Source organism: Mixophyes fleayi, chromosome 7, assembly GCF_038048845.1.
Source record: "Mixophyes fleayi isolate aMixFle1 chromosome 7, aMixFle1.hap1, whole genome shotgun sequence".
NCBI classification, from domain to species: domain Eukaryota; kingdom Metazoa; phylum Chordata; class Amphibia; order Anura; family Limnodynastidae; genus Mixophyes; species Mixophyes fleayi.
In genome coordinates, this window is record NC_134408.1 from 124,433,543 (window position 1) to 124,456,916 (window position 23,374).

The window sequence follows — 23,374 nt, forward strand, 5'->3', positions numbered from 1 at the left end:
AAATCTTACTTAACTGCACTGCTCCAATGTGGGGGATCCTCTGATACCACTAATGGTCCCGAAAATCCTCACCAGTGTAATTCCGATGTGGCCACCCCATTCAGTTGGAGGGCCTTCCAAAACCCTGGAATCACTTTGAGAAAAAAAAGTCCACCTGAGCAGGAGGGAGGATCTCCTGAGAAAAACCATTAGAGGACCTGGGAGACCCACACCGGAGCATAGACACTCAAAATATTTTACCTAATCCCACGCAAAAAAACATTTTTAGTTTTGGGTGGAATTAGGATTTATTGTCACTAGATATCACATCTCAACATATGCAATTAAAACAATATTTAATTGTAGATATTATTATAAAGAATCACATTTGTGCATCCACAAATAGGTCATACAGGTTATTAATATATAGATTTTTACCTTGTTACAATTTTTGGATCCCGAGCACAGGGCACTGTTCATGTTTTCTTTGTCGGATAACCCTAAAAGAAAGTAAAACAATAGTTACAGAGATCAGGAGAAAAGAGAATGTAATTTGCTTTAATGCTTTGGGAAATGTTTCAATTGTTGTAAAGCTGTGGGAAAATCTGCTGTTACGGTGTTGGTTGGGTCAGTAAGTAATTTGTCCTAGTAACTGAGTTCTTATCTGTGACCTGCTTTTCACTTTCGTTTGTTTGCCCTACAGATTTTCATCTCATAAAGTTTATTTTCCTACCAATCAAACTTCTGATCACCTAGATTAACAGTACTGGTGGGGTCAGGCTTTCTAATGCATTTCTAGTGCTCAAAAGGAGGAATGAGTAGGCATTTCGCTTACCAATAACACGCATGCATGAAGCTTCCTCTCCACTCACCCAAGCTGCTTGTCATTTAAAAATAAATCCCATATTTAAATAAAGTTGTTTTCAGACAGGCTTTCAGCTTGGATTTGGGGTGAGGATCTAAATTTAGGTGGTTATTTTTTCAAACATTGTGGTTTAGATTATATTGGGGGTTTTGCTTGGGGTACACATTATTCAAAACAGTAACAGAGACAATTAGAGATAAAAAAAATATATTTTTTATTCTAAACATTTACTAGGGCTAGACATCAATCACACCGCGGCAAGTGATCATCGACAAGTACAATAATAATTCAAGACTCTGCCTGTGATTTTTAAGGTTTTCTATCTCAGCAATCGCCAGACCAGCGCATGTGTGAGCCGGACTTGAGGATATATTTACTAAACTGCAGGTTTGAAAATGTGGAGATTTTGCCTATAACAACCAATCAGATTCTAGTAGTTGTTTATTTAATGCATTCTACAAAATGAAAGCTAGAATCCACTTTTTCAAACTCACAATTTAGTAAATATTTACCCCCTTGGACTTCCAGTTCTAGGTTTGTGTAATAAATCAATGATAAAACTTACAAAAAATAAATAAAAATAAATAAATAAAAAAAATAATAAGAAAAATAAAAAAATAACTATATTTATTTTGGGGAACTAAAATCTCTAAATCTGATGACAACTGATTTTTCCCAAGATCTACAATTTTACACCTAAATAGACCCCTGGATATTACCAAAGAGGTAAGAGGGTCTTGCTACTAAATGTACAATATATAAGAAAATAAGTGTTTGATACAATAGGTTAATAGCCACATACTGGTCCAGCCAGATTGCAATTGGAAAAAGTGAGAATGGGGCTATAAGATCTATAAGATGCTAGTTTGGAGTTCAGAGGGTTGTTTTAATATAGAGAGAGAATAAATATAAGTTTTGATTGAACTGTGCAGAGGGGTGGTAATCAGGTAGAATAGCCTAGGGAGATTACAAACATGGCTCAGGGATTTAATAAGCTTGACTAAAAAGGTGAGTTTTCAGGGAAAGCTTTAAGGTTTTGAGACAAGGGGAAAGTCTTAATAAATGAGGGAGGTAATTTCGCAGAGTGGGTGCAGCCAGAAAAAAGTCCTGTAACCTGGAGTGAGTGCAGGTAAAGAGTGTGGATGAGAGGTGCAGATCTTGGACAGAGCACAGGGCTCGAGTTGGGAAATATTTCGAGATAAGAAAAGAGATGTATGTTTGTGCAGTTTTGTTAATTCTCCCCATATTTTGATGGGTTACCTCCAGGTGCTCCGGTTTCCTCTCGCACTCCAAAGACATACTGTTAGGTTGGCTTCTTATGATATTGGCCCTATTCTACTTGTTTGTGGTAGGTAATACAGACTGTAAGCACCAATGGGGCAGGGATCGATGGGAATAACTAAAAGTGATGCAAAATATGTAGGTGCTATATAAATAACATTTTATAATAAATAATAATAATGTATGTGGAAAGACTAACAATGAAGTAATCATTAAAACACTGGCACCCATCCTCAGTATCAGAGCATGTAAACAAAGTTAAAGAAAAAATTTAGTTTATATGTTGGAGTGATTTCCTTATCACTGTGGATGTTGAAAAACCACCTTTGTAAGGTGTTCTACCTTCATCTGCTCAAGTTCCCAAAATTCAGAAAGTTCTCACCATTTTTATATCATAGCCAATCAGATGATCAGAATGCAGGAGATGAGCAGCAGGATATGAGCGCTTTGATGGGTCTTGTGAGAGGCAGTGACCGGTTGTTTAATGGTGTAAGTGAGTCGAAGGCTGCATGTGACAGTGTCATGATGTGAGAAAGAGAATGGGAGCAAGTGGGAAATCACAAACTGAGGAAGATTACTGTGTGAAAAGCACATCTATATGAAACAAAAATCTTATATCTAACTTGTTATAACATATTTGGTTTATTACCTCTTGAGAACAACACAGTAGCTGTTAGAATTTCAAGGTTTATACATAGAAAATCATATTTGCCAACTTTCAATTTTTGAGCCCAGAAAAGATCATGGAGGGCAGGACCTGGCCAAACCGCGTCCAAATTGTCATTTTGACATGCAGGAGGTGGGGATGGGGGCAAAATGACGCGATTCACTGTGAATCACATCATTGAGGCTCCCATCCCGCCCACTTCGATAGGAAGCAAGCAAGATGCTGGAGAATTGCCTGCTCCCCCGGGAATCCTGCAGACCTACCTGGAATTTCAGAGTCTCCCGGACATTCTGAGAGAGTAGGCAAGTATGTAAAATATTAGCTGAATTTGCTTAAAACTTGACATTAAAACTGTACAGAATATAGTAGAAAAATATCTTGAGAGATCTAAAGTAAAGTCTGATACAATACTCAGAACATCAGCACATTCACAGCAGCACCAAGTATTTCAGAAGACGAGTACACTGGTGTAATTGTGGAAGTGAGGGAAGGGCTGCACGTGACAGGAGCAGTATAATGATGTGAGGATGGGAATGGGGGTACGTTAGAAGTCACATTGTTACAATTCCGGTTTAGGAGTGCTGACATCTGACAAGGAATACAGAAGCAAGGAACAAAATGGCTGAACTGAATAACTCCAGATAATGTTTTCATAAAATCCACAAATCTTTGCATCTCCTTAATATTTTGGGGGCTGGCCAATCTACAATGTAATCTGTTATTGGTGAAGTTCATACATTTCCAGCTTGATCTAAGAATGATGTGTCAATCTAACACAGTTGCTGATGTTCTTAAGTGGAATTTTCATTTTAATATATAATCTAGTTAAATAAATACAAACTGGTCTAGCCCCCGAAGATGTCTGTTAAATAAATGCTGAAAAGTCATGGAGTGGATGGCATATCCAGTGCCTTTTTTCTATTACACAAGGACCCAATGCTCACACCCAGATCATATGTGTAGACACTGGATTAATATTTCCTTGCTCATTTACGTTTTAAAAAGGGTGTTTCTACACTTATGGCTCACCCTGTACTTGTTAAAAATGTATATTTCATAAATCATGCTTGAAATGCAGTCTTTCACTAAGCTTTGGTGAAGATATTTACTAAAGAAACAATTTTTAAGTGTTACTTTGCTCAGTTCTGTGTAATCAATACAAGGCTATAATGAGCCGCTCTTCTTTATGACACAAAATATGGGTGCTCCAGCTGGAGAAATAGATAGTAAATTCATTATATTGCTTCGTTTTACTCTTGGTACTAATTAATCTTTTTGTTATGGTTTTGTTAGGGAGTCCAAAACGTGTGGCAGCTTTGATCATGCAGTTTTGTCAGGCAATAATATGGGCAGTCCGGACAAAGTTTATCTGTATTCTTGGTAACTATTCTAATACTTTTAGAGAATCTTCAATATTCTTCTCTTCTCACCCAAGTTATATGGATTCAGTCAGTAAGGGGCTGGTTCTCCTATGGGAAAGATTCTGTTTTAGTTTTCCAATCAACATTTGAATTATGAGCATGTAACCAAGACATTCCCAAAATGATCGGGAAATGTGGAGATTAATAGAAAAGTTAGGATTTCATGATGAGCAGGTCAATTTCTGTTGGGGTTTTACCAAATGGTTATAAGCAAAAAATGATCTTCATAAAGCTTTTATGGTCACAGAATCCACCATCGCAGAGAGAATTGACGTGGAACTTGTTTGGAATAGAACAGTGTGAATCTTTTCCTCCTTTCCTGACATTAGGAAATATGAAAAAAAATGATTGTATTATTGTTGCAATGTAGTTGCTGAGGTTGTTTGCATCTCACTGAATCATGGCTGGAGAGGCCAGGTTACTCTAACAAGTCTACTGTCTTACAAAAGTAGAAGGAAGTCATTCTATCACAATAGAAGAATAGTCTTTTCCACAGTCGCCATTATTAGTTCCTCGTGTTTGCCCGTGTTATCTAGCTGCACAGGTTCTGATTTGGGTTCGGGATAGTTTTTTTCCTTCAATATCTTTTGAAGGAATAGAACTGGATAGTGTGGTGATTGCAGACTAGGGGGTAAATGTATCAATATGCGGGTTCTTCAACACCCGCGTGTTCAGCCTCTTCCGCGATTAAATTTCAATCGGAGCTGCATTGTAAAGGGAAGTTAACCCTTTACAATGCAGCGCCGCTTGAAATTTAATCGCGGAAGAGGCTGAACACGCCGGTGTTGAAGATATTGATACATTTACCCCTAGGTGGGGTTTGCAAAGTGTTCAGCTGTGAAAACCCATCTGCATCTCAGACATAGGACCACAGTGACCAGTTATGGAAAGGACTTAAAAAATACAAGCACTATGTTCAGCCATTAAAGAGAAAAGTGACAAGTGGACTGACTAGCTGCCTACATGTTAGGCAGGGGCCAAGAAGTGAGACAGTGCCCCAGATGGAGGCTAGGTATTTGTTGGTTTTTTTAAGCCAGTATTATTTTGCTGTAACGTTGCTTATAATTAAAGCTGATCCAAAATGGTCTAAATACTAATATGCATCTAAACATTGTTTCACTGACCAAAGGTGATACAGGTGAGCTATTACTGTCACTGTATGAGAAACCAGTACGGGTCCGGGTTGAACCCTAATTTTCTGTCTTTTCTCAGGCAAGTGGTTGTCTATATCGATATAATGATGAATAAAGACTCAAAATCACTAAGCATCTCTGTTTGTGCGACATTGTCCTTAAGTCAGTCAGAAAGTCAATTTTTGAAAAAAGTTAATCTTGCAGTTATATTATATTCCGTGCTGATGCCCTATCTTCTGGATCATGTTGCATACTCTGCAGCAGAACTCCTTTTCTGATTTAGCGCTGTTAACGTTGCTTCGGAAGTTACATATCGGTTAGTATGAGCAAATACATAGATATTGCTACAAGGTAGGATTCAAAGTCAATGAGTCAAGGGTTGTCTATCTCAACAAGGGGGCATACTCCTGTCACAGTCTTAATGATAAGAAGCATAATAATGCAAAAGACCTTTGAGCTATCAGTGGGGATGTGAGGAGACTGTGCACACAAATGCTGTTGACAATTGGTTGATGAAACCCTGGTGTTATTCCGGCCACCCCAAAAACCAGAATAGCGGGAAAGTAGCCAGAGGAGCTGTAAATGCAGACAGTAGTAATCATCAATTCTGCAATTATGTCTGTGATTTCAAAGTACGGTATATTTGCTGGACCAGGTTAGTCATAAGGTTGTGTTACTTGGGCGAAAATCTGTATCTTATGCCCTGTCTGTGTCTGTTTTGATATTTGTTATTATAATTGTTGGAATACAATTCCTATTTGCCACATGATGCGTAAACTGGAAACAGGAACCAAGATGGCCTCCAGTGATACAATGTCAGGACACAGGAACCAAGATGGCCTTCAGAGATACAGTGTCAGGAAACAGGAACCAAGATGGCCTCCAGTCATACAATGTCAGGACACGGGAACCAAGATGGCCTCCAGTGATACAGTGTCAGGACACAGGAACCAAGATGGCCGCCAGTGATACAATGTCAGGACACGGGAACCAAGATGGCCTCCAGTGATACAATGTCAGGACACAGAAACCAAGATGGCCGCCAGTGATACAGTGTCAGGACACAGGAACCAAGATGGCCGCCAGTGATACAATGTCAGGACACGGGAACCAAGATGGCCTCCAGTGATACAGTGTCAGGACACAGGAACCAAGATGGCCTCCAGTGATACAATGTCAGGACACAGGAACCAAGATGGCCTCCAGTGATACAGTGTCAGGACACAGGAACCAAGATGGCCTCCAGTGATGCAGTGTCAGCCATCTTGGCTAAAGACAGTGCTCATGGGTAATAGTGGCCTCAGGTGGTCAGGAGTAGGAAATCATCAAAAAAATAATAATATCCTGATAGCAGAAAAGGCATAGAGTAGAAGGCTCCTGTCACACAGATGCTGGAAAATTGTAATGTCCAATGCAACTTTATACAAAACAAAGTGTATACATCTAACTTGGTTTTAAGGAGCTGAATCTCCATCTCCTGCTTGCCTGTGTGTACATTATTATCAGATTATCAGAATGTTTAGAGCAGCAGGAAATGAGTGAGCTGATATTGTGGTAAACAGCAAACTGTCCACTCATGTAATTACATTACATGGCTGCATGTGACACAGGCAGAGTCATGATGTGAGGAGGGGAATGGAGACAAGCAAAAAGCCACAGTCTGAAACTTAGATAGTGGAAGGAGCAGGGTCCCCAATAGCACAGACAAATGGTATCACACTGAAGACTGTGGTGTCAAATGAACCTCTATGTGAAAGATCCAAGTTGTTATATTAGATCATTAGTTATTTCTGGTTTAGTGCCCCTGTATCATAACCCAATACATCCGTATGGGTTACATTTATGAAAGGTGAGAGGAGATGTGAATGTTTGAAGCAATAAATCTTAGTTATAAAAATCATAAAAACGTGGGAATTTTGTTGTATGTTCAAACAAAATGGAAAATTACAATCTAAGGCCCTTTAGTAAAATTAGTCACAAAAGTTGGAATTTCAATATTTGTAACAATAAAAGTAGCTCAATTAATTGACACAAAACTTTACAGTAATGTGCAAGAAAATTAGCAACGCGAACAATGTCATGCTGACACTTTAGGTTCCAGCGACAAAAAATTGACCAATGTAACCTATTTTTGATATTATAACATTGAACAAATGAGGCACACAGGCATTTTCTTGTAATTTTTTTCTTCTTTCATTTTCTTTAGTCTCTATATATTTACACAACCATGCTCTACAATCTGACAAGATTTGAGATATATATAGATATAACCTTTCAGAAAGTCTTATAAGACAAAACGCGTCAGATATATAAGGAGCATCAACTTTGCTATTTCACCTGTGGGACGTCTTCTGTAGGACTGGAACGCGATCCATAACAGAGATCTGTTGACACTGTTTACTACAGATAATCGCATTTTATCATTCTTAATGTACGGGCATTTGCCTAACTATGCCTTTTATGATTTTTTAAATAAATGAGTATTTTATTACTGGCTGAATCTGGAGTGTACTATACGATGTTTTGGTTTTCTTGAGTTTTTAGCTAAATCCTGGAAGAGAACTTTGAAATCTGGAGTAATATGAGAAGGAAGATCTTGGTGTTCAGCACATTGATCAATTGATCAGACAAGAGCATTATTATATTATACTCTTCTGGTATTTGGGAGATGATCCTGAAAGGAGTAGGCAAGATCTGGATTCATGATAATTGCTGTCTACAAGACTCCAATGCTTCGCATGTCTCCTTATGATGTTATTAAGGTGTTCTTGCTTAAAGTCATTTTGATGTATCCAGTAACTGATCTTCTCATGATTGTTGTCACAGACACTGCAGGGTCCCAGCTGGGGCACTTTGAGTGGTGGCATTCTGTTATGTGGACGGCCACCTATGTTACTGCAATATACAGGAGGCACTGACTGCTTCCAGTAGGTGGGTATGAAATAAACTGTACAGCTTTGTAACAGTCAGTAAGTGTAAATGTATAATGATATATCGTTTTCACGTACATCAGTTTATTTATTTAGTGACAGATTCAGACATTGTTGTCACTTTATTACAAAACCATTAGTCTCTAATTAACACACTGTGTGGACTGTATGCTTCATATTACCATAGACACCCTTAGAAACTGCTATTTATTTTGTCATTTATTAAGACAGTTTTTATTTAAATATCATATAATCTGTTGATAAAACATCAAATTCACTTACTGTCATTAGAGCCGGTCTCAAGAACACCATATGGGGGAGCCAAGAAGCCAGCCATGTACTGTCGAAATTTCTAAAAGACATAAAAACATTTTATCATTTAACCACATTACAAATATTTACTAATGTAATTCTGAACCTTCATGTTATATCTTAACGCAAGTACTAACCAACCTCTCAATATAATACCAGTTCTTTCTGATGCCATATTCTAACATTTTATTTGTTTCCTTTTCATTTCAATCGCCTTGTCGTACCGTTCAAAACAGAACTATAAAGGTAATGTATTCTGAAACAAATATTCATTTCATTCCATACTACAAACAGAATTCAGCACCAGAGGTAACATCAGCCCTTTTCTATGGGATAGGAATTCCAGCACAGGGACTAGTGAGATAAACAGCAGTGATATTTATGGATCTTCTAATCCTTTTAAATGGGATAATGTGACAGATCCTTTCCGGAGTGCTGCAAGCACTAGCTGTCCGGAATGTACTATGCTATTACAGTCTGCCAGATTCACTGTCAATTTCTACTATTAATATTAGCCAATGAGTTGTGTAAGCAATCAGATAACATAGTCTGGGTCGGTGTTGCCCAATTTAGTTGATATAGAGCAGTGAGGGGCAACGTGAAATAGCAGAGGGTGCCTTTAAAGTACCACAGAGAGGAAGAAGGGAGAACACTATGGACTCCCTCCTCGTCTGGGTACACCATGTGACTTCTATGCACTGTAGAGTTGACTTCACGTGGCGTGGAGGTCGTAGAAAGCAAGGTCTCTCCTTCGTGACCAGCTACGGATCCACAGAAGTGAAGCAGGACATACATCACAACTGTACTATGCAGTCAGAATAAAGTCCTGACTGAGTGGGTCAGTGACATACAATTGTGGCTGCCCCATAGGGACAGTTGCCTACCATTGCCCATGTATTGTAACGGAATACCCAGAGTTGGAGAGCAGCCTAGCACTGTCTCAAACGATAGGCACACTCCTTGGCGTGGCATGGACCCCCCCCCATCCCTCCTTAGAAATCCTGTGCTTGCCCCTGATGTCAAACATTTGCTGGTAATGTGGAGATTAAGGCCAGGCTTTGGAGTACCAGTGTTTATTTCTATGGCTGAATATCTTTATTCCACCGAGTTTCACAGTGACCAATATGTATTATAAACATATTGACAGATAAATTGCATGCATTTTTGATACACATAGTGGAATTTAACCTTATGTGCAGCAAATACAATTAAACACAGATAGCTGATGGATAAACATGAGCAAATATGTTTTTCATCAATATGCAATCAATAGCCCTTGATATCCAAAACTCAGAAAAACAGCCTCTTGTCTTTTACAATATATGAATATTTATAAAAACTGGTGCAAATGAGAACGCTGGTGCTGTCTACAGCAACCAGTTAGATGATTGCTTTCATATTCCTGATTCTGATAGGCTGCTTTGGTAACAACACCGTCTCACTGTGCAGCAGTTTTCAGAAATGTTCCCCAATGTTTCTGATTGGTCTCAAATTTCAAGGATTCCAATACAATATTTCTCATATTATACTAATAATAATTCCAAAACTATAAAATATTTAAAATGATATCAGTGTCTGTGACTGATGACACTTTTGTATAACCTATTATCAAAATCAAGAGATAAGTCCTGTTAGGATTCCTACTCATACATCTTGACATTTGACATTAGACATAGTGGGCCTGATTTTTTAAAGGAACATAAATCCTAATACGTGGTGCAATCTGCATAAAATTGCTCTGCGCATGCTCAGAAAGTGAATGTAACTCACCTTCAAGTGTAAAGGACACTTCCGACAGCCTACGATCTGAAGAGTGAAACAATAAGGGAACTGGGCGTATGCATGTAGTCAATGTACAGTAAGGATGTGCCAAGGATGAACGCACGCACATCCGTCCTATTCAAGCTTTGAGCATCTCTAAGGTACGTGTTTTTTTGTCTTGTCACTTACACCAGCTGCAGGTCAGGTGGCAGAGTGATAGTGATGATGGTCGACTATGCATTGCAGAACATGTGTTTGCAATTGTCATGCATTTGGGGCTAGGCCAGGCCTCCTCAGGGGAAGAGCGTTACTTCCTGACGTAAGCGCCCTTTTTTAACGTGGTTTTGTCCACATGTCACCACCTCATCATTCTTCTCCATCACCTCATCCTTCATCTTCATCGCCACATCCTTAATCTTCATCGTCTTACTGTTCTAAAACCTCTCGATACACAACGTTTCTGCTAAACACCTTATCAATGTGCTCAATCAGTCTTCCTTGAAGGGCAGTATTCATAACCTGCACTTTCACATCACTGCTTCTCCGTACTCGTGAAAATGCAACATACAATTGTCCATGACCAAACATAGGCTCTGGTAAATAAATACCCACACAGTCAAGAGTTTGAGCCCTCAATTCGTAAATTTAGCCTTTACTACCCCTCCCACGGGGGGGGGGGGGGGGAAGGGGGGATGATGTAAGTTAACTGACTTCACTATTATAATTTTTGGGTCAAATAATGTCAGTATACCAAATTTCAGGTCAATTGGATGAGCCCTTTCTGAGAAAATAGTTTTTTTCCACACACACACACACACACTAACACACGCCGCTAGGCTTATATATATTAGATTATATTATTAACATAATATATTTAATAATATTTTTTTTACCTGTGTATTTTGAATGGACTTATGCATTGTGCACATCCTGCAGTGTGTTGTGTCTGTCTCCATGCGGCAAGAGTGTACTTATACCCGTATTTAACTAGAAATGCTTTGAGCTTCTTTTGTTGATCAATATGGTGTACCTCCATGCAATTTCCATTCAATTTAAAAAATGCAAATTGCATTCACTTTCCGTTCCTTGATTAATCAGGCCCAGTATATCTTGACATTTGATATAGATTATTTATTAAAAATTAAAATCTTATTATCATAAAAAAATTGGACATAATCACATTTTACATAATTACCCATTGCAAAAATGTTTACTTATTTTTAGTGATAAGAAATGATAGATTAAAGTCATAATGCCTCCATATCGTTGTGTGATTGAGAATTAGTATGTTCGTAATAATATCTGTTACCTCTATGACAGCTGCATTTTACTCTGTAATTGTTTTTTTTATCTTATATCAGTCCTCATTCAATCACTCATGATCACTAATAATTCAATTCCAACATACAGTCGGCAGCATTATTTATAATTTCATAATAAATATAATTGTATAACTGCGACACAATATCATCCATGCGACACAATATCATCCATGCGACACACAATATCATCCATGCGACACAATATCATCCATGCGACACAATATCATCCATGCTTCTTAAAATGATTAGAGTTCCTTTTTTCTCTAACAGCTCCCTGAGCCAGAGGCAGGAATAAACACTATGGGGCATATTTATTAAACAAGGAAAAGGGCTATCTCTGGCAATAACGGGTGAGTCGCTGGAGACAGAACTTAACCCTATCTACCAAAGTTTTCGCTTCTCCGGTGAAAGCTTCCCCATGCAGAGTATGGGAAGCCTATTAAACAAAGATAGCATCAGTACATGTATCGCCATCACGGGATGGAAATAGTAGAAGATAGTGAATGGAAGAAATGCTTTACTATTTAAATAAAGCCTTTTCTCCAATGGTAAATATTTTAAATAGTTTTATTTTTTTATATTTTTATTCATCTATTTATTCATCTATTTTTCCCCCCCCCCCCCCCATTAAGTGTAGCTGAAAGACAAAGCCTGGGCGGGTGTGAGCTGACTAGCCTGGTCACACTTGCGCATTTGCTCTGAAACAGGCCCAGTGAAGCATTAAGTGAAGCCTTACTGCTTCCGGGCCGTATCTCTGGCAGTGTGTCAAACTGGATATTTATAAGTGGCGGTATCTAAAATGAAATGGGAATGTAAGTGAATGGAATGTTGCACCGATCAACCACAACATTATAACTACCTGCCTAATATCGGTCCCCTTTGCCGCCAAAGCAGCTTTGACCCGTTGAGGCATGGACTCCACAAGACCTCTGAAGGTGTCCTGTAATATCTGGCATCAAGATGCTAGCAGCAAAACTTTTAGGTCCTATAAGTTGTGAGGTGAGGCCCCCGTGGCTCTGACTTGTTTTTTATAGCACATCCCATGGATGCTAATCAGATTGAGATCTGGGGAATCTGGAGGCCAAGTTAACACCTTGGACTCTTTGTCATGTTCCTCAAAAAATTCCTGAACAATTTTTGCAGTGTGGCAGGGCACATTATGCTGCCATCAGGGAATACCTTTACCATGAAGGGGTATACTGGGTCTCCAACAATGCTTAGGAAGGTGGTATGTGTCAAAGTAACATCAATATTTTATTATTATTATTATTATTATTATTATTATTAATAATAATAATTCTTTATTTATAAAGCACATTTCTCCTAATAGAACTCAAAGCACTTTATATTGTTGCAGAAGGTGAAGGAACCATCTTTGATGGGGTTGGGTATGATATAACTATCCTGAGAATTCCAACACGCAGAATTCCTGCAAAAAACCCAGAAAGACTGAAAAAACGAAAGCAAATTAAACAGACTTACCTTCAATCCGACGAATGGAGATGACCGATGGACACAGTAAGGTATTCCGATGAAAGAACTGTGTGGCAATGCAATTTGACGTCATTGCGACGTCTGTCAATCTAAATTTAAAACGGCAATGTGGGGTTAAGTGTTTAAACACTTAACCTTAGAGGTCCCCACATTGGCACTTTAAATTTAGATTGACAGATGTCGCGTCAAATTGCAGCAGTCATTTCCAGCATCGGATTGAAAGTATGTATGTTTAATTTGCTTTTGTTTTTTCAGTCTTTCAGGGTTTTTTTTGCAGGAATTCTGAGTGTCGGAATGGTGGTAATCGTAAAAATGATTACCATCGCTTTGATGTTCTCAGCTGCTATGGCTGTAATTTAATATAGCTATCAATTGGGTAATTTTTAAGCCTCTTTTGGCTATACAAATAGGATGAGCTTTGGGACTTATACAAAATTAGAAGTCTATTCATTATTTCTGTGTGTAAAATAATTTTTTGTTATCCCAAAGCTTTCGTGTAACCTGACAGTTCGGTGATGACTTTATAGGGGGTATTCAATTGTTAGCATTAACGCTAAAAAACAAGCGCTCAAAAGCGTTAATATGGTAGTTTACTCGCGGAATTTCAGCTCGCCGCTCAGAGGGCTGCGAGCTGAAATTCCGCGAGTAATTACCGTATTAACGCTAAGATTTTTTGAACGCTCGTTTGAGAGCGTTAACGCTAACAATTGAATACCCCCCTATGTATCAATAAAAAAAATAAAAAAACATGGAAAGAAAACTCAGATACAGCTTTGACGCACAAGGAATGATCCATTTAAAGTGTACATATGGGATATATGGAGCGGAGGCAGACATTTTATGTACTGAACCATTATTGAAGAGAACTCATACAGAATCGAAAGGCTGAGTATTGTTTCAACAAAAATGGCCGCCTCCACTGCATACAGGTAATAGGTACATTTTAAATACGATGCATTAACAACATATTTTATTTGAACTTCCATGTTAATTGCCTCTGTATAAATAAGCAGTGAACACTTTGCACAGCTGCAAAATTAAACACACATTAAAACGCCCAATACAATTCGCAGCACATCTTACTTTGGCTATGTTTTATATTGCAGCAATATGAAGTGTTGTCTAAAAGGATGTGACAACGGAAGTTTCAGCGGCAACAGCTTGCAGGGTCCAGGAGATCAGAGTCTATAAATCCAGTGTGACAGCTTGATGTTAAAGCCCGGGCAAATGACCCAGCGCAGAGAAGCGCCTCATTAAGTTTCCGAAATCTCCCAAATTATAAACCCTACACTGCAACAGAATAAAAAGGATTATACCTCTCTGGACAAACTCACACAAATCAAACTGTACATATTTAAAGCAATTGTGTCACTAACCCCTCTATTATGCCTTTCTGTGTATGAGACGTCCACTCTTTGTACTAATATTGCTATGCTAATCACTGTGTTAAATGATACAAGGACCATTCTATCTGTCCTTTATGCTTAGACATTAGGTTACACAGCTCAAGTTCTATATCCTCTGAGCCCGGCAAGGTAGACAGAGTGGTAAAAATAGCAAGTGTTATGTAAGGCTGCCTCTCAGGATTCAAAGGAAAATCAGCGGAACAAATCAGTGTGTTAACTGAACGTACAATCTCATATGCTCCCGCAGAAATTCCAGCTCTAATATAAACACAGAATATAAGAGCTGATAAGGAGCGCTCGGCCCACGTAGCGTGTGACCTTTCCTACAGACTATAATAGCTGAGGTCCACTTGTTTGATAGTCTTTATATTCACAATAACCCGATGTCTATTACATTCCATTACTGTATTAACCTCTTTTAAATCTGCAGATAGGGTATTTCATGAATCTATGAAATCCAACATTTCTGGATGTTAATCACAATGAGCTACCTCTGGTATCGGAGAAGAACAATGTCATATTCTTGTTTCTTTTCTTCCTGGAAAATGTGTTTCATTTCTCTATTTCAATGTACGATAGCACCAAAATTATAATACATTTATAAGCCTTCCAATTATCTCTAAAGCCTTCATTTGGGTCTGTCATAAAGATATTTTTGGAGATACTTATCACTAGCCCCGTGCATCCCATAAGTAAGGTCCCTGAATTTGACAATAACTCAGAATTATAATTTAAGTTTTAGCAGTCTTGTATTGCTTTTAGGTTTGTATAGCAAGTTGCATTTTTCTGTCAATGCGGCTGCTGCACAATTACCAGCATTTTACAGGGACGCTTTACTAGACAGCCTGTATATCCGTTACATGCAATATGATGTTCCAGGGGCCTACAGCCACTACAAACCTCACCATGCTATATTTACTGAGCTTGATAATAGTATACTTTTGTACATTTAAAAATACCCTTTTCTATAAATGTTTATTTCGCAAGCATAGATAATAAGAACAGAAGGTAAAAGTATGCAGAAAAAGAGGAAATGGCAGATGATGTCTTTGTATTTGTTACCAGCCCAGAGACTTCGTAGGATTCTATGAATCATATTTTAGATTAATATAGTGAAGCCTCCTTGCAGAAACTTAATGCCACTAAATCTGAAGCATTAACATTTAATATGCCCAACAATACCCTAATTAAAATACAAGGAGCATTAAACCTGGGGACAAGAGTCTCTCTCTAACTTACCTTGGCATTCAGACTCCAGCTAAATTGGGAGAAATATTTTGTCTTAATTTTCTTCCTTGAATGGCTCGCTTGTCTAACTTGACAAAAGTTTCGCTAAACTAATAGGTCTCCTGGCTGGGCCGCTTGGCGGCATTTAAAACGATGCTCCTTCCTTCCTAAATTGACGTACCTTTTCTGCACTATCCCTTTCCTGAGACATACTTCGACAAACTCACCTCCATAATGAATACTTATATTTTGAAAAAGAAACCCTCAAGAATTGCATATCAGCGGATGACCCTTAACAAAAGACAAGAGGGAGACGGCCTTCCTAATCTTATTTAGTACCAGGAAGCATTCATATTTGCCCAAATACAGAATAAAAAATGATTATGCGCTAGAAAATAATTAAAAAGAATATATTTGCACTCCTGTAGACCATCAAATGTAGCTGTATATGGAAAGCGTCAATCCCAACAAAATAAATACTAAAAAACTAAACTGAACAGCGCAAAATAGAAGGTCCACAAGGTGTCTAACAAGCAAGGTAATAACAAACAAAGTAAATTATCTAATATATTTAGATAAAACATGAAATTGGTGTGGTATAAAATACTTTACGTTAATCCCACATATTAATTGATATTCATTACAAATATACAATGCATATTTACCCAGTTGAGAGACTGGTCATATCCAAATCTTCATAAAACTTGGGTGGACCTAACGAGGACCCTGCATCCGGAATTCCCATTAGCTGATCTTGTAAAGGTCCCTAAACATCTAAAAAACATGCCTGTCATAATATCTTCACTTTAACACAAGACTCCTTAAAATTTTGGGATGGGGCACTAGTCCCAAACAGTGATATGGTTCTGCGGACTCGTAACATATCAACTAAGGCTTTATCGAAAGTCATTCCCAACCTAAGACTCTATTTGTGGCACAGAAAGGGTTAAATAGTCTATCACATACAAAATGTTATTGCAGCAATAAAAAAAGGTTTTGCTGCAATTTATAAAAGTTGTTTTGCAGGGACAGCTCCAGGTAAAGGTGGTTGTTCCAACGAAACATTTCTCACCAGAGATAAAAGTGATTTACTAGCAGTTCAGCACCATGGACAGTGGCAGTGACAGTCATCAGGTTTTCTTGGAACCTACACATTGTTGTGTGATGCTGGTAGTTCTGATTTCTTCCTTGGGCCAGATGATCAGGTGCTCTCTCCTACAGTCTTACAAATACTGGCTATACAGTTACTACAATCAGAATGTGCCTTGTAGAGAATACACAATTCACCTACGGGACAGGCGTTCTCTCAGGGTGCAGTACACAGACTTCACTGCAAGTTAAATGTGGAGCCTGAAGTTACCGCTTTCAAACAAGAGGAAGGAATTTCCAGGACTTAATGTACACTACCTGACCTCTGCCTGCGGTGGGCTAAGAGAGGTGGTGGGAAGGTGCCCAATACGTAATTGGTGTATCACTTTCTAAGAATAACCCATGCATCTAAAGAGCAGTTACTGAAGTGCCGGGAGATAATTGAACGCTATGCGAACTCAGTGGCAGTGGTAAAGCAGTAGGGAGCTGTCAAGTTTGTGGTGCTTAGAAGCTGGTATCACGATCTGCTATGAGGGGGACTTACAAGCACCATCTTCTGAATAAATGTGGTGTCTGGAGGATCCTGTGCATAAGGACAACCTGGAGAAGGGTCAGATCATAAACAGTTTTGTGCAGGGACTTCAGGTAGGTGGGGGATGTTGTATGTGGGCAGGCTGACTCACCGGACACCCTGTGCCTTCTGTGTTTAATTCAATTCAGTGTGAACAGCATTGTGCGCCTGTCAATGGTTAACACTATCCACAGATGAAGTTATGATTGGAAGAGATAAGTCAAGGTGAGAAAAGTTACCCTTCTCACCACTTGTAGAACTGGCTCTTTTCGCCATCCCCATAGAGATGGTGATAATTGGTGAAAACTAGGTTAACGCCAGAGAAATCTGTCATCTGTCCAGCATTAATCTTTTGATAAATTGAGTAAAGTGGTAAAAGAGCCTTTTTTCGATGGAGTTTAGGCTTAATACTAGATGACAAATAGACCCCTTAAAGGGCCTAATGATCTAACAAAATACAAAACAGCAAATATGCAGTAACCCACAGCAAAAATACATTTAATTTAATTTTCTAATTTGTGCAAGATGGATAGAAGATAATAAAAAATTATTTACAATATTGCACATTTCCATGAAAATAACCCAGTTAGACTGACTGTGAGCTTTAGCTGCACCAGGCCCAATTCATTTCACACTCTTCGCTATGGAACACTGTAAGTGAATACTAATCTTTTGCTATCTTTTCTTCTCTACTTCATGTTGAAAATTACATTGACAATCAGTTCGTGTGCAGCCTTTTCAGGGCCAGGATGGGGTAAGGGACTGGCTGTGGTCATTTGCTGATCGAAGCGGAGATCTTAGGGGTATATTTACTAAACTGTGGGTTTGAAAAAGTGGAGATGTTGCCTGTAGCAACCAATCAGATTCTAGCTTTCATTTACTTACTGCATTCTACAAAATGACAGCTAGAATCTGGCTGGTTGCTATAGCAACATCTCCACTTTTGCAAACCCACAGCTTAGTAAATATACCCCTTACAATCAAGTGGAGGCTGTAGTAGGTCTAAGGAAGATAAGCTGCACTGTGCAGTGACTGAAGACTCCGACCACCACTATTTCAGTTAGTGGCTGCAGTGTTGAGTTAACCTAGAGTAGAAGGATACTGCATGCCTGAAATATTTGTCAAAAACCACAGAAATATATTGAACAGTAAAAGGTAGTGGTTGGATTACAAACAGTATAACATTGATTTAATCTACTGCTGGACAAATCTGAAAAGATCAACTACTCAATTGTATATTTTGTTGCAGAGTAATATTTTTAAAGCAATTAGCCCCAAGTAGTCACTGCTAAAAATGACTTGTCATGGATTCCTTCATGATGTGGCAATCACACAGAGGTGAAAAAGTAAGTGAAATATATAGGATTTTAACCTGAACTGACCTTTTACTTTTAATTTACAGAAAAGTTGTTATCCCCTCTAATCTATCATTATCATCATTTATTTATATAGCGCCAGCAACTTCCGTAGCGCTTTACAATTGGGGACAAACGTAGCAATAGACAATACTGGGTAATACAGACAAAGAGGTGAGAGTGTCCTGCTCGCAAGCTTACAGTCTATGCATTCATTTCTTAGACAAGCTCGGATTTGGACATGAGAGTTAAAAAAAATTGTGGTCAATGGAAGAGGTCATAATTCCTAAAATGAACATCACAGAAAATTGAAGGAAAGCTGAAATTACACCGATTTCTAGTCTCAATATTGATCTGTCACGCCAATCTTGTCACATAATCTATTTCATATTCCTATAAAGGTTATATATATAAATTACTATTTCTAAGACTAATTAGGGAAAGGTTGCTATAGAAGTGTGAATGTGAGATTTATTTATGTAAGTATGGAATACTAGTGATATGGGTTAGAGCTTCCACATTTCAGTTTGTACGTACAAAAGTGTTCTATAATTGGGATATCACTGCACGTAAACTTTTGTAGCTGTCAGGGAATGCAATCATTGAAAATAATTTTTACTTACAATTATTATTATCATTATAAATATTTACTGTAGGTGATTTTGATTGTGGTTTCTGATTAGTAGGAATAACTCATATATGCAGCTTTAACACTGTATTTACAAACTGTGGCATTAAATCTAGAGGTAAGATAATTGTATCCCAGTTTTAAGAGCACTTTTATTATTCTGACTGTAGCAGTCTAAAAAATTGACTTTTGTGAATATCAAGTCAAATAAAAAGTGATGTTATTAATTCTGTTTTGGGCCAAATGTCATATTTAATAGCTCTGCAAATCTACAGATCTCCACTCTTCATTACTAAGCAGTGATTGTGCCAATATTATCCAGTCAAGAGGCCGGAATAGCCCTGATAGAGCATCATCTATATAATATTTAGGATTACTTGGATTACAAGTCCCTCTGTGCAGGGCACATCTGTATCATGAGCTTTCGGTCAATTACACTTGTTATAATATCCCATTTTAATTGCACATTTGCCCATCCATCGATGTATACACTTGCTACATAAAAATAGTATGTAGCTCACACTACACAAATGAGAAAAACAAAATAAAAGGTCAAATGAAAACAATTAGACACAATCATCATCATCATCATCATTTATTTATATAGCACGACTAATTCCGCAGCACTTTACAGAGAACTCATTCACATCAGTCCCTGCCCCATTGGAGCTTACAGTCTAAATTCCCTAACACACACACACACACACACACACACACACAGACACAGACTAGGGTCAATTTGTTAGCAGCCAATTAACCTACTAGTATGTTTTTGGAGTGTGGGAGGAAACCGGAGCACCCGGAGGAAACCCATGCAGACACGGGGAGAACATACAAACTCCTCACAGATAAGGCCATGGTCGGGAATTGAACTCATGACCCCAGTGCTGTAAGGTAGAAGTGCTAACCACTACACCACCGTGCTGCCCACACAATGCTTTTTCTTGACACTAGCTACAAAAAGTGAAATATTTATTGAAAGCTCAGGGTATAAAGAAGTGTACTGTGTGTATCTGTCACTTCACTCCTAATAATACGGATAACCCTCCATGGCAGAAGCCCGTGTTTAAAAATATAAAAAGACCTAGTTCAGTTCTAACACTAAAGTCAACAGGACACTGCTAACGATAACAACATCATTGGCTTTGCAGCGCTCACATTAATTGCTTGTCCTTAGAGACCTTTAAATCTCTTCATCGCATGACAGCAAAAATCCCAAATGATTTTGTACAGATTTGCTGCTGTTCTTTTATATATCGCGTAAGACTGACAGAAAAAGTGTACAGTACTGAGCAAAATAATCACATAGGGAAATTATACAGAGCAATGTTAACTCAATCATCAAAACATTCAAATTCAATAGTGGTAACGGTGGATATTAGTAGAACACGAGTCGCTCATTATCTAAGGAGGATGATAAAAATGTTTATTTATAGTACAAATTCAGTTAACAGAATAATGTAATATGTCACTCGTAAAATACCCCTTATTTGTTGTTTATACAGATGGAGCACGTTTGTTTTGGACAGATGGGTCGATCAAGCATCCTGCTACACAGTGTGTAGATTACGCTCTTTGCTCCTAACAGTGCTGTAATTACGCTATGTAGTGTTACCTTGGAATGGGCAATGTTAATATGGTGCATCCTGCACAGCCTGGGCACACTGGATTGTGCCAGAAATTTAAAAGAAAATATCTCCTTCGTCTATCTCTGTTTTGATTTAAATGATTGATAGCTAATAGTCGTCATAGTATTCACATACCCTGGAAAAATCAATATATTAATGTTCTTTATACATTTGATAATATTGCCTTGCATTAATTTTATTTTTTAACTAGAAAATGTGCTGTTGAACGTGGATATTTCCAGCAATAAGAGTTAGTGGAGTATAAAGTAAATCAGATTATCCAGTATGAAAACATATCTCATCACCATCATCCTCATCTGTTTATTTGCACAGCGCCACTAATTCCGCAGTGCTGTAAAGAAAACTCACTCACATCAGTCCCTGCCCCTATTGGAGCTTACAGTCTAAATCCCCTAACACACACACACACAGACCGAGAGAGACTAAGGGCAAATTAAGCCAATTAACCTACCAGTATATATATATATATATATATATATATATATACATACAGCAAATAGAAAGCCCATGCATGTTATTTATGTAATAAATCTCATTCTTCTCAGTTTGTGGAGGGTTTGTAGTAAATTGTGGCAATAGCAGGAACAGGGAGTTTCTGGAAATAAAGTTGTACAATGGTCATCCTCCCAGAACCTTTACTCTTCTCCCTGTTCACACTAGTGGTGACTTCAACCCACACCTTGCTCACACTCCCAACACTACAATTCTCTCCCAGTTGCCAGCCCTCCCACCCATCCTCCCAGAACCTTTACTCTTCTCCCTGTTCGCACTAGTGGTGACTTCAACCCACACCTTGCTCACACTCCCAACACTACAATCCTCTCCCAGTTGCCAGCCCTCCCACCCAATTTGTGAAAATTGTTCACTTGAAATTCTAACGGCGTTTCACCTATCTCTGAACTTGGTCATATTATCTCTCTTTTATAATTTTCACCAGTCTTAATTTCCCTAGTTCTATCCCCCTTAGCAAATTAAATTTTTTTGTCTCAATAAATTTTTAGTAAGAAATTTTCCATTTAAATACAAGTCATATGAATATATAAGAACAGTGAGGTTACATAGTACAAAAGAAAAAAAAAAAAAAGAGTAAAAATTACAATAAAAAACATACAAAATGGAGTTTATGACATGTACATTGCGAAATACTTCTACATCATTTAATAAAGTCTGGGCGCCATGGATATCATTTTTTCAAATACAAACTCCTTTTGTCCTATGATTTCTCTACAACATTCCACTTGATACTCCTCCTCAACCCTCTACCTCTTTCCCTCCTACCTCCCCCTTTTCTCTTCGATCCCTTGTTCTGCTTTCTTTTTCTTTTCTTCTATTGGCGGCTTCCTATTCTATTCTGCCCACTTTCCGCTGACTAATTTCTCTTTTCTGTTTCTTCCCCCTTCTATCTTTAAAGTAAAATTTGGTCAATACCTTGACTCTTTTCTTTATGATATATACTGAATGTATTAGTCCCTGAATATGTATAACTTGACTGTAACATAATCTGTCTCGGACTGATGTTCATTGTTGACCTTTGCAAAAATAAAATCTTTAAAAAAAAAAAAAATTACAATAAAAACTTTGATCGAGAATAACATGAAACTGCGGAAGGAGATGGATAGAATTTTAGAATATTAGACATACCTACACACATCAAAAAATTTAGGATATATAATAATCAATAAGTAGTGAAAGGAAGAATATTTATTTAATGAATGATGTAACAGATTTAGTTTGTGGTGTGACTCGGTGCTCAGTGTAATATTCAAACCACTGTCATCATTTAGTCAGTGGGGAAGAAACTGACGGGTATCTAAACTCAATGGTTTCTATATCAAGGTTTCTCTGGATATTGGAGATAATTTTGGACAAAGGTGAGGGGACTGGGATTTTCCAGAATCGGGCTAGTGCAATTATAATGTCAGAGAAAAATAAGCCCGTGCTCGGTATATCCCACATCATATATGGTACCAGCTGCTTGGCAACAAGCCCGCGCTCGGTATATCCCATATTGTATGTGGTACCAGCTGCGTGCCAATATAAATGCCCATATCTGTATACAAAACAGAAAGAAAGTTGTCAGCGCTTATCCTTTAAACTGCATATCTGTGTGTTTCTAGCAAAATGAAAACATGAGGTATTAGTTCATATTTTGATCAAAAGACTTAAGCCTGCATCCCACGTCAAGGGTACCTCATTATATGCAGGTCCTACACTGACCTATATGCTTTAAACACTATTAAAATGCAATTAAAATCAGATGCACTCACCTCCCAGGTATAGGGGT

General features: G+C 38.1%; 1 protein-coding gene across 4 annotated transcripts in view; it reads right to left on the reverse strand.

The window, feature by feature from the left end:
• The window catches only part of RAPGEF4 (Rap guanine nucleotide exchange factor 4), a 231,008-nt gene that overhangs the window by 91,482 nt on the left and 116,152 nt on the right, over nt 1–23,374 (reverse strand). For all 4 annotated transcript variants that reach the window (XM_075180634.1, XM_075180633.1, XM_075180632.1 and 1 more), the window contains 2 exons: nt 8,559–8,628; nt 418–479 (listed from right to left, as the gene is read on the reverse strand). In XM_075180634.1, coding sequence (XP_075036735.1) covers nt 418–479; nt 8,559–8,628 — 132 coding nt within the window. The remainder of the gene's footprint in view (nt 1–417; nt 480–8,558; nt 8,629–23,374) is intronic.